Raw genomic sequence first — 17,745 nt, forward strand, 5'->3', positions numbered from 1 at the left:
ACCGGTCAATTGCAAAAATATTAGGGAATTTTTTTTAATTAATATGACATTAGCGACACCTCCACCCAGAGAGTGGCCAACAGACCTGTCAACAGGCACTCATTTTAACCCCTGAGCACGCCCGCACGCCTCACCTCTCTCTCTTCAGCCTCACATCCCGCTGCTCTTGACACCGCGCCCAAAACCCCCGAGCATGGTCGGACACTTCACCCGCTGGTCTCACAAACGCGCATGGCATGGTGTGCACAAAAATCATGGAGCTGCAACAATGCATTAAGTCTGACTGTTGCAACGCATCGGACATATTCTAACATCTTCCTGCATGCGAGGACTTGCATTTTGGGGACCCATCATTAGAAAGGCGCCCACACTTTCTGGGCAGCAATCAACAGACTTCCTCTCTCCAGCAATGCGGTGCTCTGCTGGTAGTTCTGCCACGTCTTACACAAACTGTAAGGCTCATCATCGCTCAACTGCAACAGGAAGCTAACAAGCTAAATACTAGAGTCCGTGAACATTGCTTCAAAGTACGGATTTTGTGTTGATTTGTATACAAAAGTAAACATTAACATGTACAACGGCAGTAATATATGATGAAACAAAAATCAATTTATATGGGCATGGCGTATACTAGCACAGTGGTCCCCAACCACCGGGCCGCGAACCGATTGGTACCGGGCCGCACAAGAAATTTAAAAAAAAATATATATATATATATATTATTTTTTTAATTTATTAAATCAATATAAAAAACACAATATATACATTATATATCAATAGAGATCAATACTGTCTGCAGGGATACAGTCCATAAGCACACATGATTGTATTTCTTTATGGGGAAAAAATATATATATATATAGTTTTAATTTCACCCCCCCTGTCCATGGGACAGGGGCGGGGGGGTGAAAGTTGGGGACCACTGTACTAGCACACAGGCTATGATTTGATCATGTAAGCATTAACATAGTAGTGTTATGCAATTTATATGGGCATGGCGTCTATTAGCGCGGAGGCTACGATGTAAATAATTTAAGAAATTTAATAGTAGTGTAATGAACTTTATACGGGCATAGCGTCTACTAGTGCGGAGGCTATTATTTGATCATTTAAGAAATAAAATAGTAGCGTTATAAACTTTATACAGGCATAGCGTCTACTAGGGCAGAGGCTATGATTTAATAATTAAAGAAATACAGTAGTAGTGTTGTGCAATTTATACAGGCATGGCAACTACTCGCGCGCAGGCTGCAATTTGATAATGTAAGAAATACACTAGTAGTGTTATTGTAATTTATACGGGCGTAGCCTCTACTAGCGCAAGCACTACGATTTAATAAAATTACAAAATACAGTAGTCGTGTTAACTAATGCAATTAATTCAAGCATGATGTGTCCAACGCGGAGGCTATATTTTAATAATTTAATAAATACAACAGTAGTGTCATGCCATTTATACTGGCATGACGGGTACGAGCGCAAAGGCTACGATTTGATGATTAAAAAAAATACAATAGTAGTGATATAAAATGTATACAGGTATTTTATACCTGTATACGTTTACTGGAGCAGAGGCACTTGATATTTTAGGGAATCCGCTTTAATAGATGCCCTGTCTGTCGTGATACTGACATTTTTGATCATCCTTTGCTGGTTCAATGAGTAATATTTGCTTCCAGTAAAAAGTGATTGCGGATTAGATGAGGCTGCAGCCGTTTAAAGCAATCCTTCTCACCTCCCAACCAGGCGCCCAGTCGGAGGTCTTCTGTCTGAAGGGAGAAGGGTGAAGGAAAGGGCCTTCATAGACGATGGAGCCGTCGGACGGCCTGTTGCTGCAGGTCAACAACGGCGAGCAGTGGTGCAACCGGTGGAAGCGGCCCAATGACGACTCAGTGAGCCACAAATCTCATTCATGTGTTTTACTAATCTTTGCGCAATCATGTGTTGATTTTTTTTTGTGGATTCTGCCAGGATCGCAGCACGAGTCCGTCGGTGCTGCGCTGCGTGGCCAGCACGTGGAAGGAGGGGCTGCTGAACAGGAAGAGGCCCTTTGTGGGCCGCTGCTGTCACTCGTGCACACCACAGAGCTGGGTAAGCTTATGCCGCTGATAATTAACGCTCGCCACAACACAATTAGCATCATTGACTATACACTGCAAGAGCTGTTTTTAATATTGTATATCGAATTCCTTTTTAAGTTATGATGAGATTGTATGTCCGCCGCAGGAGAAGCTGTTCAACCCCAGTATTCCGTCGCTGGGACTGCGCAATGTCATCTACATTAACGAGACTCACACCAGGTACATTGAACTTCAAGGTCTTCTAGAATACGAAGCCTTGTGTAGAGTAGGAGTCGTTGTAGTAGTAGAAAGGTGCTGGCTTTTCAAGCACGTGTAATGAATTCTGGGGAGCCGTGAATAATTAAAGTGACAGCGGACACACTTGCATCATGTGTCTGAATGTCATTAAGACATGGACGTACATCTTAACTCTAATGTGCAGGGTAACCTACTGTGAGATGGCGTCCTCTGCAGTGGACATTTGTTCTTGGTCTTTTGTCAGAGTTACACATTTTAGAGAAAAAAGGAAATAGCCCCTGCAGTGGACACTGGCTCTCTGAAGAATATTCTGAATTATATTTAACCCAAAAAGGGGTTTATTGGCCATTAAACAACCAGGGCTCCATCTCGTTATCAGTCAGTCTCATTAGCTTGCATTTAACACTGGGAGGTGAGGGGAGCAGTGAGCAGCAGCGGTGGCCGCGCCCGGGAATCATTTTGGTGATTTAACCCCCAATTCCAACCCTTGATGCTGAGTGCCAAGCAGGGAGGTAATGGGTCCCATTTGTATAGTCTTTGGTATGACTCGGCCGGGGTTTGAACTCACAACCTACCGATGTCAGGGGGTGAACAAGGGGATGGGTCAAATGCAGAGGACAAATTTCACCACACCTAGTGTGTGTGTGACAATCATTGGGACTTTAACTTTAACTTGTAGTTCGGATTTATAGCTAAATTATCAATAATAAGGATAGTATTCCACGATTGCTGTGTAAAATGTATGTAGAGGAGAAGTAAAAAGTCAAAATTACGAGATATCCAATAAACATAGGACTGTCAAAGTTTACGCAATAAGCAGAATTTGCTTTAACGGCACAATTTGTATTTATTTATTTTTTGACATGTTGTTATTGTGCCCTAGGGATGTATCGATAAACGATATTAATGATAACTGTGGTAAAACTCCTGATGATTAGTATTACTGTTTTAAAATGAAATCTCGAAGAACCGTGATTGATAACTGCACTTTGATAAGCTCACGGTCTGACTTGAGCTTAGATGCTAACATGAAAACAAGAGACATTAACATCTTTCCCCATTTAGAAACAACACACCCTAATCTAAACTTACCTAAACACATTGCTGTCTGAGCAACTAAGCTATCCAATTGTGCACATTGAACCTACAAACTGTGCTCTCTTCGAACAAAGTGATCGTTCTATACTCTGAGGAATGTGAGACGGAGGTGTTTTTACGGTGTGTTCATGGACTGCCTAACAGAGTAGGACACCAAAACGCCTGTCGGAAATAATAATAGATTTTATTTGTTGATGCACTTTTCATTTATAGGGAATCTTAAAGAGCTACAGTACAAACCAATATTTAAAACAATAAAAGTGTAGACATTTAAAACAATAAAAATACTAAGACTAAAAGACTATCAGTGAAGCAGAAGACACACAAAAGATGCAAAATAGTTGCTTTTATAACATGTTGTCTATTTTAGTTATTTAGAAAATAATAATAACTTTGTCAGAATATTTCAATTGTGTATAAGTACTTTTTGAGCACATTTAACAATACTGCGATAAGAATGATAACCGTGATAGGAAATTTTTCATAATGTTACAGCCTTATCGTCATGTTTGATTGTCGGCCCATAATGTAAATGCAGGCAAAACCACGCAGCAGGCCACAAGCAGCAAGTTGTATTGAATATCCATCCATCCATCCATCTATTTTCATGACTTGTTTATAGCCTATAGGCCCACACTAGTAAATATATATAGCCAACAATATGATGAAACCTCCATATTTTGTCACTGAATTGTTTCAATCTAAATATTTTACCAGTCAAATGTGTGAATATGTTTATTATACCGGAGGTGCAGTTAATGTAAGTACAGGAAAACTTTCAATTCTAAGGTTTGGATATGTCAAAAAATTGCACTTGAACTCCTGTTTACATAAATATACAATGTGAAAAAACGTCATTATTATTTAGATCAATAGACTGCATTACAAGGCATTAGAAAACAGACTTAACACTATAGGTTGTTATTACATCATTTTAATATAATTGGTCGGTTATGATCTCAAGTGGGACGGTCTGAGGCATGAAATTCCAGGGTTGAAAATGAGTTCCACTCCAGCCGTTGTGTCTGTAAAAGTATGTTTATGTCCATTTTATGTTGGGCTTTTTATGGAAGCATAATATTTAATGAACAAGCATTTGCATCGCCTTGCCCCATGGTGATAGTATCATTAAAAACTTGAAAACAATCTGTCCAAGGTATACTTAAAAAAATCTCTATCTGTCTGTGATTAATTGTAATTAATTACGAGTTAACTAAAGAAAAAATGCAATTAATCACTAATAAATATTTTTTGGTTGACAGCCTGAAATAAAAGTAAAATACTATATAATTAATCTAATGTAATGGTAAATAAAAGTGAATTAATAGACTTGCTCTTGGCAGAGGTATGATATTATTCACTCTTGCGCAACATAAAACAGTTGAAATAAATTTCAAAAGCATTTATTTTCATATAAGATACAATATATAAGTGCCATTAACAAAAACAACATGTAGCAGTAGTTAGTGAAATATGGAAGGTGCAACATAAGAAGTGTGATGTTATGGAAAGGTTAATCAAGGTGTAACAAGAAGTGTAAATGATACGCAGGAGAGTAAACAAACAGGAGTCTTCTTTGTAATCCAGCTGACCTGTTATCAGTGAGTGAGTAAAATGTCAACTGTGTGTGTTCTGAAGATGTGTTTTGGTTTCTGGCGCGCAGGCAGCGCGGCTGGTTGGCCCGCCAATTGAGCTACTCGCTCTTCGTCATGGAGAGGGACGTCCACAAGGACATGTTCCCCAGGAACGTGGTGGAGAACGTGCTCAACAGCGACCGGTACAGCAGACGCCCTTCGAGCGGGAGAGACATTCAGATCCATGAAACTAAATAAAGTCTGTGCATTTATTGCAGAGTTGAGGGCGCCATCTGCAGCGTGGCCTCCGATTTGGATGGCAGCCAGCCTGATCCCGAGCACAAATCCGTCAAAAAGGTCAAGCAGAAGGCCAGAAGCTTCCTCCAGAAGATGGTGGCCAATGTTTCTCCAGCCTTCATCCGGTGAGATACAACACATCCTAACTGTATAGTCATGCACGTCCATATTTGGACATTCCCTGTCTCCAGCGCACAAAACATTGTCAGTAAAAGCCTGGTTTAATGCAGTGTCTCTCAAATTATTTTCTTTCACACCCTCCAAGGGACAATGTTCCCTTACCGTAAGCTCTCGAAGTTAATGTTAATTTTTTTAATCTATATGTGTCAAGATATTTCGTTACCAACCCGTGTGTGCGCTAGGAATTTTCAAAATGGGGTCTCATAGTACATTTTTAGGGTCCCACTTTTTTGTAATGGTTTTGAAAACAAATTATAAATGTATGCATTATCCTGTTATATCTCACATTCTATATTGTGTTTTGGAAAAAGGTTGTCATAAACAATACTTAATTCATTAAAAAAATAGTACAAAAGAAAACACATTTGAATGCATATGTAAATGTATTCAGTTATAAACATTTATTCGCTTTCTTCTTTCCTTCATGGATCTAAACTTTACCGCTGCCAGTATGTTTTTCTATATTTTTATTTAATAAGTTGTAGTTGTATTTATTTCAGTATAAAAGTGTAACAAGTTTTTTGCTTCGGTCATGAAATTATGATAATCGTGTGCCAGGGCATACATACATGATTTATTTAACGCTTAAATCTCTAGAGTCTACATCAACCTCAGATCTATCCGTTTTTGTTTTTTTTTATGTTGTTTTTTTGTTTGTTTGTTTTCTGCCCTTTTTGTCATAGAAAACTATGTTTATTTATGGCAAACACACAATATATGCAAAATCTTGCACCAAAAATATTTTTCAAAGTGGAATATTTGATGTGAAGTAATCAGAGCCTTGGATAGGTCAATAATTCCTAAAAACATTGATTCAGATTCAATATCATGTTTTGAGCAGTTTTAAAGATGGGTTAGGTGTGGAAGAACCCCTTCAATTACATAAACAAATACACTCCAAAATATTGTAGAATGTTTTCCAAGAAGAGTGGAAGCTGCAAGTTACATTTACAGCTTGCATATTTCTGTTACTTCCTGTTGTTGTAAATTTAGAGTCAAGTGGATAAGTTAGTCTAAATTTGGAGTCCTCGCTCTTCCCTTATGTTGCGTTTAGGCTGACAGGCTGGGTTCTCCTGAGGCTCTTTAACGGTTTCTTCTGGAGCATTCAGATCCACAAAGGCCAGCTGGAGATGGTCAAGAAAGCAGCAGCAGAGGTCAGGAGACAGAGTATGCTGTTACAGAGTATTTTAGGAGACAATAACAAGCCTCTTGTCTCGTCCGCGCAGCAGAACATGCCCATGGTCTTCCTCCCCGTACACAAGTCTCACATCGACTACCTTCTCATCACGCTCATCCTCTTCTGTCACAACATCAAAGCACCGCACATCGCCGCCGGAAACAACCTCAGCATCCCCATCCTCAGGTGAGGGGTGGCATCACGGTGATATTTACTCATGAGCACAGACAAACATCAAATCTGTTCTACCTGTTTCCGTTTATATTTTTCAGCACCCTCATCCGTAAACTGGGAGGATTCTTCATACGGCGGAAAATGGAAGAGTCCGGCGATGGGAAGAAAGACATTTTGTACAGATCGCTCTTATACGCCGTGAGTTTTGAATCGGTTCAGAATCTAATAGGTCTTCCTTTTTTCGCGGCAGTGTTAACTTCCTGGTGTGCCGATACTTTTGACCAAGTTGCTTGCGAACGTGTAACATTTGGTGGACTCCTAACCACGCAATCTTGTCATGATGATAACCATTTCATTGGTCCCCACCTTGTGTGCAAATCCACTTCCTGATACACAAAGTTGCATCTCATTTCAACAATGCCGTAGTCAATGTGGTGGATTGTAAATGCTAAGCTACTTGTAGCATTCCACAAACCTGCAAGATTGGAAAAATGTGCCCTGAATACGGCGGTCGGTCAGGATTAGTGGGTTTTACTAGTTTTATTTAATTGTGGCATTGTGTGTAAGAAATGGAATACACACCACATTGTACATTGCCCCGCCAAAATAAGTGTGTGTTGTCCTTTTAAGATAAGTGCTATCAATTGACAACATGTGTATGAATGCGTGCCTGTGTGTGCGTGTAATAATGGCCTACTTTGTATCTACATGAACTTTCACTTGTCCCTATACTCAAGCCTTTTTATACAGTATATCTTCTCAAGGCATGATACTGTAGAAAGTACACTTGGATGTACTTTCGAGTAGTCAGCGTGCAGCTTGTATAGCAATACTACATATATTTACTATTCACCAAAAATGACTCAACACAGTAGTCTTGTCATAGTGAGAAGCAAGATAATTGACTAGTCACGTATGGTGATCTGAGGTTACATGAGTGCTACCAGTACTGATAGAGCTATGGTTCATTAAGAAACTGGAGATCCAACATGTGCTGTGACATGGTGAAGGTAGCTTGATCCCCTCCCTTGAGAAACCGCATGGCTGTTTTCCAACAAGATAAGGCACCCAAACACAATGTGCAACTTTCTTTGGACCTTATGGGTGGGTTATTCTGCAGTCATAAGCCGCAGGCAAGCGTACTATTTTGTTATGCGAAATGTTTAGCCGTAACGTAACCAAGACGGACTACACAACAGGGGCAAAACTTCTGCGAAAATTTGAGCCGCAAACCAAATCATACAAAAAGTGGGGCATACCAAAACGGGTAGTACTGTACTGCTATTAGGGAAAGGGACCTTTCACATTTGAACTGATACAGTACCAATTCCCGGTACCTGGTAATCGATACTGGTAGCAGTTTTTGCTACTTGTGTGTGTAATAATAAAGGTTTATTCTTTAAGGATAACAACTAAGTTTGAATGTAACATTTAAAAATTAACTGATTATGATAACTGTGTGATCCACTTGTTATATCGTGATTTTTTTAAATCAAATTTCTGAGTCATTTCCAACTTTGCATGCAGTTGTAATTCCAAGACTTTAGAGGCCAAGAGTGTAGACACTATGGTGTTTTACCTTGCTAGGGAGTAGTCTTTGCCATTATTGTCGTTTTAGTCTTTTGTGAACATGTTTATACTTTTAAGTATTGTACTTAATACACATTTGTTGTTTGATTGTAACCTGCATCTTAGTTGTTTTGATTACCAAATTTGCAGGTGTTGACGCTATGTAAAATCGCTAATGCTAATCAATAGCATAAATATGGAAAAGCTAATGCAAAAGAGCATCTAGCCAGCACATTTTGGAAAAGTGAAGCCGTGCTTTACATTTTATCATGCGTACTTTAGCATTAAAAGTGTCAACCTAGAGGCAATTTGGCATAGTCTGCTCTTAGTGCAGCTTGAGTGATTCTCTGCCTCCCCAGGTGTTTGAGCCTGCCGAGTCTGCAGCTGGATGTGACAACAAAGGTTCTGAAATATGGCACCGTATGATTTTACGTGAATTGATACCCGGTAGTACGGACGGAATTTGTTCGGTGGCTATAAAAGTACCCAATTTGGTTACCAGCCCTAACTGCAATACAAGCTGTACTAGTTCTTCTAAATAAAGTACATCCAAGTTTCATTTCCGTAGTATTGTTTCTTAAATTGTGAGGGGTGTGTGCAGTTTAGTGAGATGCTGTACTCAGTCTAATATATATGTGTATGTCTTACAGAAATGGCTGCAAGCCAAACCAAAGAAAGCCTCATGAATGTAATTAAGGCCGCTAGTCTTGGCAGCTGACAGAAAGCTGAGGGTCTATTTAAGGACAGAGCATCTCCTGTGCAAAAGTCCCTAGACAGCAGGAGACGGCCTGCTGTAGTTACACAACACTGCATTGGCGTGTTTCCAGCTCACTATACTCTCTCATGTTGAAGCGCCCCTACGGATATGACTAACCTTTGACCTCTCCACGTAAACAACGTCTGCCTCTGCTGGCCTTCTGATATAAAATGGTGTGTCCTCCAGTACACGGAGGAGCTGTTACGCCAGCAGCAGTTCTTGGAGGTTTACCTGGAGGGCACGCGCTCCCGCAGCGGCAAGCCGTCGACGGCGCGCGCGGGAATGCTCTCCATCGTGGTGGACGCACTGAGCACGGGCTCCATCGGCGACGTGCTGGTGGTGCCGGTCGGCATCTCATACGACCGCATCATTGAGGGCAACTACAACAGCGAGCAGCTGGTGAGGATTGTTTTGTTGTTTTAGGTGCGACTTTGGAGGAAATTTTAGGATGTTGATGAAAATGTCTTCCAACGCGGACAGGGCAAGCCCAAGAAGAACGAGAGCCTGTGGGGGATAGCGTGTGGCGTCTTCCGGATGCTGAGGAAGAACTACGGCTGCGTCCGAGTAGATTTTAACCAACCTTTTTCTCTAAAGGTGAGAAGGCCATTTTCTGCTTCTTCCTACTCCTTTTCGGACATGTTGAACTGCGCAAATGTAACTATAAACAAACCATAGCATTGGTTTGTTTTGAATCAATTTATGAATTTTAGACTGCTCGTACCATCCTTATTTTCTTTTTTTTTGTGTGTTTTCATTCATTTTGTGTTTTCTTGTCAGTCCCTCCAGGAATTTGCGTTGTTCCAATTGCGCCAATTCACACTAATTAAACCAATCCCAACGACTTATGCGTGGACTTTGTCCAACGACTTAAATTTTCCGCACATTTTGGCCAATCGGCCTCATATTGGCTATTGTAATTTGTCACTGAGCCGCCTCCAATTGCGCATGTAAACTGCAAAACATATGTTTGTTTCTTGTGTAAATGAAGCAGGAACAACAATGCATAACAGTATATCAACTATTTATTGCTCAAATGACACAATTGTTTTTCTCCCCCATAGCTCAGACCTACTGTACTTAATGTTCCACCTACAACGCTAAGCCTTCTGGGTAATGTGGTATATAAACATTTTACGTGTATTCATATAACTAATCCAATCCACTTTATTTCTATAGCACATTTCAAAAAAACAATATAAGTTTCACAAAGTGCTGCACAGAAGTTAAGACTAGAAGATTCAGTAATATAATACATTTAACTATAAAAATAATAAACACATCAAATACATCAGAGAAAATAAAATAGACTAAAATCACACAATTCTCATGCTGGTTTAAAAGCCAAAGAGTAAAAATATGTTTTAAGACATGATTTAAAACTCATTAAAGAGGGAGCCGTCCGAATAGCAAGAGGGATATTGTTCCAAAGTTTTGGAGCCACAGCAGAAAATGCACGATCACCTCTGGATTTTAAACGGGTTTTTGGGACGACAAGAATAAACTGATCAGTTGACCTCAGAGACCTTGTGGGGGTGTACCTTTTTAAAAGATCTGACTAAGAAATGCTTTTCATATGCAATGCTAACCTAGAAAATAGGCAACATTTAAATGACAGAGATGTTAAAGTGTCTCGTATCGCTACAGATTGCTCTCAACAATTTTTAGATGCTCTTAAAGTGGTGAGTGGTGGGGAATACGTTGGAACGTAAATGAATGCTTGAGACAAACATTCTTCAAGCGTAAACAATACATGGAGAAAGTCTGCAAATTGTGAAAGACATGACAGCAGACCGCGAACAATAACAAAGCCTCCTTTGTGTAATTATAATTGATTATTATAATTATTAGTTAACAGTGCTGTAATTTGACAATCAGCTCTTGAGTATTTGATTTTAAATCTAGTTTCATCTAGTGCAGGCTATTCGACTGGCGCCCTAGGGGCCAAATCCGGCCCAGGAATGACACCGTACTGGTCCAGAGACAAGCAAATTCATAAAAAGACAAGAGTGCTCCTGTTGTATAGAATTACTTGGACCACTGTAAACACATTGGCAGATCCTTGCATTGACATTTTAACCTTGCTAGCAAACAAGGAACACTGGGGTCCAAACTCATGATTTACATAACTTTGCCATTCCTCAAGGTATCATGAATTGATTAACGTGGACCCCGACTTAAACAAGTTGAAAAACTTATTTGGGTGTTACCATTTAGTGGTCAATTGCACGGAATATGTACTGTACTGTGCAATCTACTAATAAAAGTCTCAATCAATCAATCAAAAACCTCTTTAAGTCCTCTCCTTTTTGGCAGTTAAACATTTTTATCGCATTGTAATTTATGTAACTAAGGTGTTGTTGTAGCTTGTTTACTTCAAATGAAGTCATTAGGCATTTGTTTAACTACTTTAGTTATACTTGTGGTGTTCCTCAAGGTTCCATTTTAGGTCCTCTCTTTTTCATTATTTGCGCTATACAACTGGTGGCCCACTAGTTCAGTTAAAAAAACTTCTGAGAGACTCACATTTTTGCAGCAGATTCTTAAAAACGTGAGTGCTGTCATAGAGGTGGTCTTGGACTAGGTTTTTTTGCAGAGGCTCCTTAAAAACAGGACAGCGTCTTTTAACTCCAACTAAACTCAAATGTCTACTGCTGGTTTTCCGGAATATACAAAATAAGAGTAATCGTGAAGAGAGAATTCGGGATTTTAGTATGCTAACTTTTCCTATGTTATCATGCTAATATTAGCGAGCTAACATTTTTATGCTAGCATTTTAGTTAATTTGATTCCTTCAAACTTAAACACCGTGATTTTTAATACTTGCCGCCATCTTAAAAGAATGCTAACTTTTCCTATGTTATCATGCTATCATGCATGCTAGCATTTTAGGTCATTTTGATCATTTAAACTAGGAATTCATGGATTTTTGAGCCTTGTCTCCATCTTGAAAGTATGCTAACGGTTCCCATTACAACAAGCTAATTTTAGTATGCTAACGTTTTATGCTAGATGTATAGCTTTAATCAACCCCGGCCAGAGGTTCACAGCACATATAGAAGGCCAATCTATAAAAATTGGCTTCGAGAAACATGGCCCCCAAAAACAATTAGGTTGAATACTACCGATTTAGTGTCTACTTTAAAAAAAATCATTGGTTTATTGGATTTTTAATATATAGAATAGAATGGACTTTATTGTCATTATATTTGCATATAACGAGATTAAGGACTCCAATTTAAGGTGCGGTAGTGGAAACAAATATGGAATAAAAATAAATCACACAAGGACAGTCCAGAAATACAATTAAACATATGTCTAATGTTCTTTTTTTCGCCCCCAAATAAGTACCCCACAAAAATTATACATAAAATAACATAAAAAATAAACTAGAAAACAAAATGCATCAGTCAAAAAAGTACAGGCAAATATTGACATTAAGCCACAGACAACTGCACTCCTGAATGTCCCCAGCAATACACAAAAGAAGACAAAAGGCTCATTGATTATCTACCTTTTAATTGGTTAAATTTGAGATCAGTCACTTTTACATATTTTAGGAAACCACCCCATACTTCCTGAAACTTCACAGAACAACTGTTCAATGTCAGCCAAATTTCTCCGGTTTGAGAATATACATACGTCGTTAATCCAGCGGGTGTGCAAAGGAGGCGCTGTTGTCTTCCAAATTAGCACAATGAGTCTATTAGCCTACACAATAGTAAATGTTACGAGTTGTATTGAGTTAGCTGGAGAATGTTGACACGGATCACATAATACAGATATTCAGTCATACATCTTAGCCAGTCGGACCTTGGTATAATAAGTAGGATGTATTAGCTTGCATTGAATAAGGCTGTGTCTAGCACAAATAGATGACTTATGAACTCTACTTAAAATCTCTGTCCAGCTATCCTCAGATAGGGTCACTCCTAAGTCACTCTCCCAAAATGACTTAATTGATTTCAGAGACTCAGGGCGTAAATTAAAAATGTTATTGTAAATGCATATAATTGGTCCTTTTATGCCTGGTTCACACCAACGGCGCTAGCCGCGCTTTAAAGCGGCGAGCAAAGCGCCGTCATTTGGAAGAGGTGCTACGAACGTTTGTAATGCTAGGTTCACACCAACGTGAGGGTCGTCTGGTGGCATGCGGTGGCGACTGGGTCCGCGCTTTGAACCAAGATCTGTTAAGCTTTCCTACACTTTGAGTCAAGCTTTGCTGAGCTTTGTCACGCTTTGATACGCTTTATTCCATTCTTGACAGAGCGCCGAATTTTTTAAAACCGTTTAAAAAATTTTGCCGATCTTGCCGCATGTCCCGCTTCACTACAAGCTTTCCCACGATCCATTACGACCCTCACGCTTTAATCACGCTTTGTTACGCTTTAACACCGCTTTGCATGCCGCTTTAAAGCACCGTCAAAGCGCCGTTGGTGTGAACCTAGCATTAAAGTCTGAAGTGGTGTCAAAAAAGCATCTAAAACTGTGTCAGTAGGTAAGTTTGGAAACCTGGGAAAAGTATTATGTACAAAACTGCGGATCTGTAGCTGTCTAAGAAAGTGTTGATTGGGGAGTGAAAATGTATAACAAAGTTGCTGGAAACATGCAAAAGTGCTGTCAATGTGTAAATCTTTAATGATATTGATCCCCAGACTTGTCCATCCTTAAAGGCACTATCAACAAGAGCGGGAGGGAGGGAAAGTATGATTAGCAGTGATGGGTGCAAGACTTGAACGCTTGAACTGAACCCAAATTCAGAATGAGGTTTTTTACGATTGGATTTTTTGTAAAAGACAACATAAAAGAGTGGAGTAACTCCCCTCTTTAAAAAAGGAAGCAAATTGGAACCTGGCAACTACCGACCTGTTTCTATTCTCAGTTCCATTTCGAAAGTAATGGAGAAAATAGTTTATGAACAGGTCGATAGTTACCTTGCCACCAATAAACTCATGTACAAATTCCAATCCGACTTCAGAACTAACCACTCCACTGACACATGCCTTCTCTATCTGACCGACCACATCAAACATGAGGTAGACGCGGGAAAATACTGCGGCATGGTCATGCTGGACCTTCAGAAGGCCTTTGACACCGTTAACCACGCTATACTGTTGGATAAGCTCAGAGCAATCGGATTTGACAAAACCTCATGGAGCTGGATGCAATCTTACTTGGAGGGGAGGGAGCAGGTGGTAGAGGCGATCAGTAAGCTGTGGAGTCCCCCAAGGCAGTATATTAGGGTCTTTACTGTTCCTAATGTACATAAACGACTTGTCATCAGCACGCGACTGTGAATTGTTCTTGTTTGCGGATGACTCGGCCCTGCTGGTATCAGACAAGGACAAGTCACAGGTGGAGAAAATCCTCAGTGCTGAACTCCGTAGAACTTGCACCTGGCTCGCTGACAACAAGCTGTCCATACACTTGGGTAAAACGGAATCCATCCTGTTTGGGTCCCACATCAACCTTAAGAAAGTCAATGATTTCACTATAAATGTGGGTGACATTGTTATCACCAGGAAAGATGAGGTCACCTACCTAGGTTCCATTCTAGAGGCTAACCTTTCCTGTGATAAAATGGCAACGAAGGTAATCAAAAAGGTCAACCAACGAATGAGATTTCTCTATAGAATCTCCTCTCTGGTCAACAAAAGCACCATGAGGATTCTGGCGGGAACTCTCGTTCAACCCTTTTTCGATTACGCATTCACCTCCTGGTACCCTAGCACCTCCAAAACCCTCAAATCTAAACTCCAAACATCCCAGAACCAGCTAGTCAGATTACTTTTAGACCTCCACCCCAGATCACACCTCACTCCTACCCACTTCTCTAAAGTGGGCTGGCTCAAGGTGGAGGACAGAGTAAAACAACTTGCACTGAGCCTAGTCTATAAAATCCGCTACACCTCCCTGATACCGAAGTACATGTCAAACTACTTCCTTAATGACCGCCATAACCCCAGGGGGAGCTCCACTAACCACGTTAAACCCAGATTCCGAACTAACAAAGGTCTTAACTCATTCTCTTTCTATGCCACATCAAAGTGGAATGCGCTCCCAACAGGTGTAAAAGAAAGTGCATCTCTATCCTCCTTCAAAACCGCAACAAAAGTACACCTCCAGGCAACTTCAACCCTAAACTAACACCCTCCCCGGATTGTAAATAATCAAATGTAGATACTTTTTCTTATGCTTTCTGATCTCTCTCTCTCTCTCTCTCTCTCTCTCTCCCTCTCTCTCTCTCTCTCTCTCTCTCTCTCTCTGTCCACTACTTGCTGTACATATCCTACCAAGTCAGACCTACACTGTTTCAATGTCCATTTCTCTGATGATGCAATTGTTGATGCTGATTGTTGATGACAGAAGTGTTGATACCAACCAAACCTAACCCCCCCCCCCCCCCCATATCCCACACCCCGGATTGTAAATAATGTAAATAATTCAATGTATATACTCTGATGATTATCTTGTGTGATGACTGTATTATGATGTCAGTATATATTTGATAGTATATATCTGTATCATGAATCAATTTAAGCCCTGCGATGAGGTGGCGACTTGTCCAGGGTGTACCCCGCCTTCCGCCCGATTGTAGTTGAGATAGGCTCCAGCGCCCCCCCGCGACCCCAAAAGGGAATAAGCGGTAGAAAATGGATGGATGAATCAATTTAAGTGGACCCCGACTTAAACAAGTTGAAAAACTTATTCGGCTGTTACCATTTAGTGGTCAATTGTACGGAATATGTACTTCACTGTGCAACCTACTAATAAAAGTTTCAATCAATCAGGATGGGAGAGTGAACCAGAGCCCTAAGAGATACTGGTTAGCCTCCATCTAATGTCTGGTATAAAACAAGTCAAACATCAATACAGTGTTTGTTTTCCAGTTTTTGTTGAAATCTTGTGCTTTTTTCAAAATTAAAGTTACAAAGAACAGTTAAAACATGGATAACAAATGCATACAATCACAAGTTCATTAAGCCTCAAAAGATTGTGACTTTTGCTGCAAATTCCTGGAAAAGCTGCTGCAAATTCAGACATTTTCGGCTGCAAGTGTCACAAAAACCTAGCGAAATCCTGGAGGGACTAAGAAGTGCTTGCTTTTGCTGTGTAAATAGAGCATGATTATAATAGCTATTAATGTGTTGCACATAGGAATACCTGGACAGCCAGAGAAGCCGCCACATTCCGCTACCAGTCTCCCTGGAGCACGCCTTGATGCCCATCATTATAGATGCGCAGTAAGTATTGCACAACAATACAATTCCTAAAATAAAATAAATATGAACAGCCCAGCCCAGCCCCGCTCTGACACTCCCTCACAGCAGGCTCTGTCATTTGACATTTGTGCACAGCACTTGAGTTGACATTAGAGGGAGTCACTTCAGTTCACAGCGCCCCTCTTTCCCCCTCCGAATAAACTAATAACAGTTACACAATACCACACCGCTGAGTGCAGCTGCCATGTTATGTTTTTTTTCCCTTATTTGGCCACATGAGAAAAGCAAAATATTAGCTCTTGCTCGGACGCGGTGCATTGCAAAGCGCCATAATAACAATTGTTGTCGGCCCGCAGGCCAGACGCTCAACTGTTTGATCACAGGGAGGAGGAGGCCCAACAAGACAGAGAGCTTCCTGAAGACCTCTGTCGACGGCATCTCATCAACAACCTCGCCAAGCACGTGCTTTTCAGTAAGGAGCCCGTTTTAATCGCACAAAGTGTACACACAGCACCGGCGCTTTTAGCAGCAGCAGCGGATACGGCTTCTCCCCAGCTCATTCATCTGCATTCTCCTACACTTGCCCACTTTTCTTCCTCGCCCTTATCCCCACAGCCAATCACAAGGCCTCCATGGTATGGCATGTTGTTTTCAGCCAATAGGAGGAAGGGGAGGGGCCCAACAAGGGGTTGGAATGCAGCACCGGTGCCTTTTCATCCCTTCAAATGTGCTATGCTTTCAACGACCTGGAGTAACCCCTCGCTCGTCATCACTCCCTCGCTCGATACAACCTGCTTAACCACTAATCATACACATTTTTGCATTCATAATCATCGGAAACGCATGACTTAATTGCACTATATTGTGTTGTTCATTATTCTTTGTATCTTCCCCCACAGCAGCTAACAAGTCCTCTGCCATCATGTCCACCCACATCGTGGCCTGTTTGCTGCTCTACAGACACAGACAGGTAGAGTCTGGCAATTTTACATGTACACACTTTATAATTTTCTTTCACTTTTTTTTAATATTTATTTGAATTAATCCACCTCCCCTGCCCTTGTCCGTGCTTCACACTGCCCAAGGTGAAACAAATGTCACATATTTCTGCCTGGTAATCAACTTAAGTACCAACAGGTGCTGCTGTTTTACACGTTAGCCCCCCCTGCTGGTACTTTGGTGCATGTGTACATGTGTCATGCTGTGTTAAAGCACAAATAAGACAAGCTTTGATTGGCAGCAGGCAATAATTGGAAACATTACAGTGGTTTCTACGGTGGAACTTAGATTCACAATCCCCTCTTTTTGCAAACTTTTATTTACAAACAATTAGATCAAGCCAAATAATATGCCATTGTGTGTAAACCCTTTTTCTGTGTAC

At 40.6% G+C, this 17,745-nt stretch overlaps 1 protein-coding gene across 2 annotated transcripts in view; it reads left to right on the forward strand.

Moving 5' to 3' along the window:
- gpam (glycerol-3-phosphate acyltransferase, mitochondrial) overlaps nucleotides 1-17,745 on the forward strand; it is a 43,829-nt gene that overhangs the window by 13,958 nt on the left and 12,126 nt on the right. Inside the window, exons 2-14 of one of the 2 annotated variants that reach the window (XM_062055591.1) lie at nucleotides 1,747-1,892; nucleotides 1,972-2,091; nucleotides 2,227-2,300; nucleotides 5,080-5,193; nucleotides 5,269-5,412; nucleotides 6,522-6,621; nucleotides 6,694-6,830; nucleotides 6,917-7,016; nucleotides 9,331-9,543; nucleotides 9,625-9,738; nucleotides 16,300-16,385; nucleotides 16,721-16,836; nucleotides 17,264-17,334. In XM_062055591.1, the coding sequence (XP_061911575.1) occupies nucleotides 1,809-1,892; nucleotides 1,972-2,091; nucleotides 2,227-2,300; nucleotides 5,080-5,193; nucleotides 5,269-5,412; nucleotides 6,522-6,621; nucleotides 6,694-6,830; nucleotides 6,917-7,016; nucleotides 9,331-9,543; nucleotides 9,625-9,738; nucleotides 16,300-16,385; nucleotides 16,721-16,836; nucleotides 17,264-17,334 (1,473 nt within the window). In that variant the 5' untranslated portion in view covers nucleotides 1,747-1,808. The remainder of the gene's footprint in view (nucleotides 1-1,746; nucleotides 1,893-1,971; nucleotides 2,092-2,226; nucleotides 2,301-5,079; nucleotides 5,194-5,268; nucleotides 5,413-6,521; nucleotides 6,622-6,693; nucleotides 6,831-6,916; nucleotides 7,017-9,330; nucleotides 9,544-9,624; nucleotides 9,739-16,299; nucleotides 16,386-16,720; nucleotides 16,837-17,263; nucleotides 17,335-17,745) is intronic. The other variant, XM_062055592.1, reaches the window with a different exon arrangement.

The sequence above is a fragment of the Entelurus aequoreus genome, linkage group LG08 (assembly GCF_033978785.1).
Source record: "Entelurus aequoreus isolate RoL-2023_Sb linkage group LG08, RoL_Eaeq_v1.1, whole genome shotgun sequence".
Classification (NCBI taxonomy): domain Eukaryota; kingdom Metazoa; phylum Chordata; class Actinopteri; order Syngnathiformes; family Syngnathidae; genus Entelurus; species Entelurus aequoreus.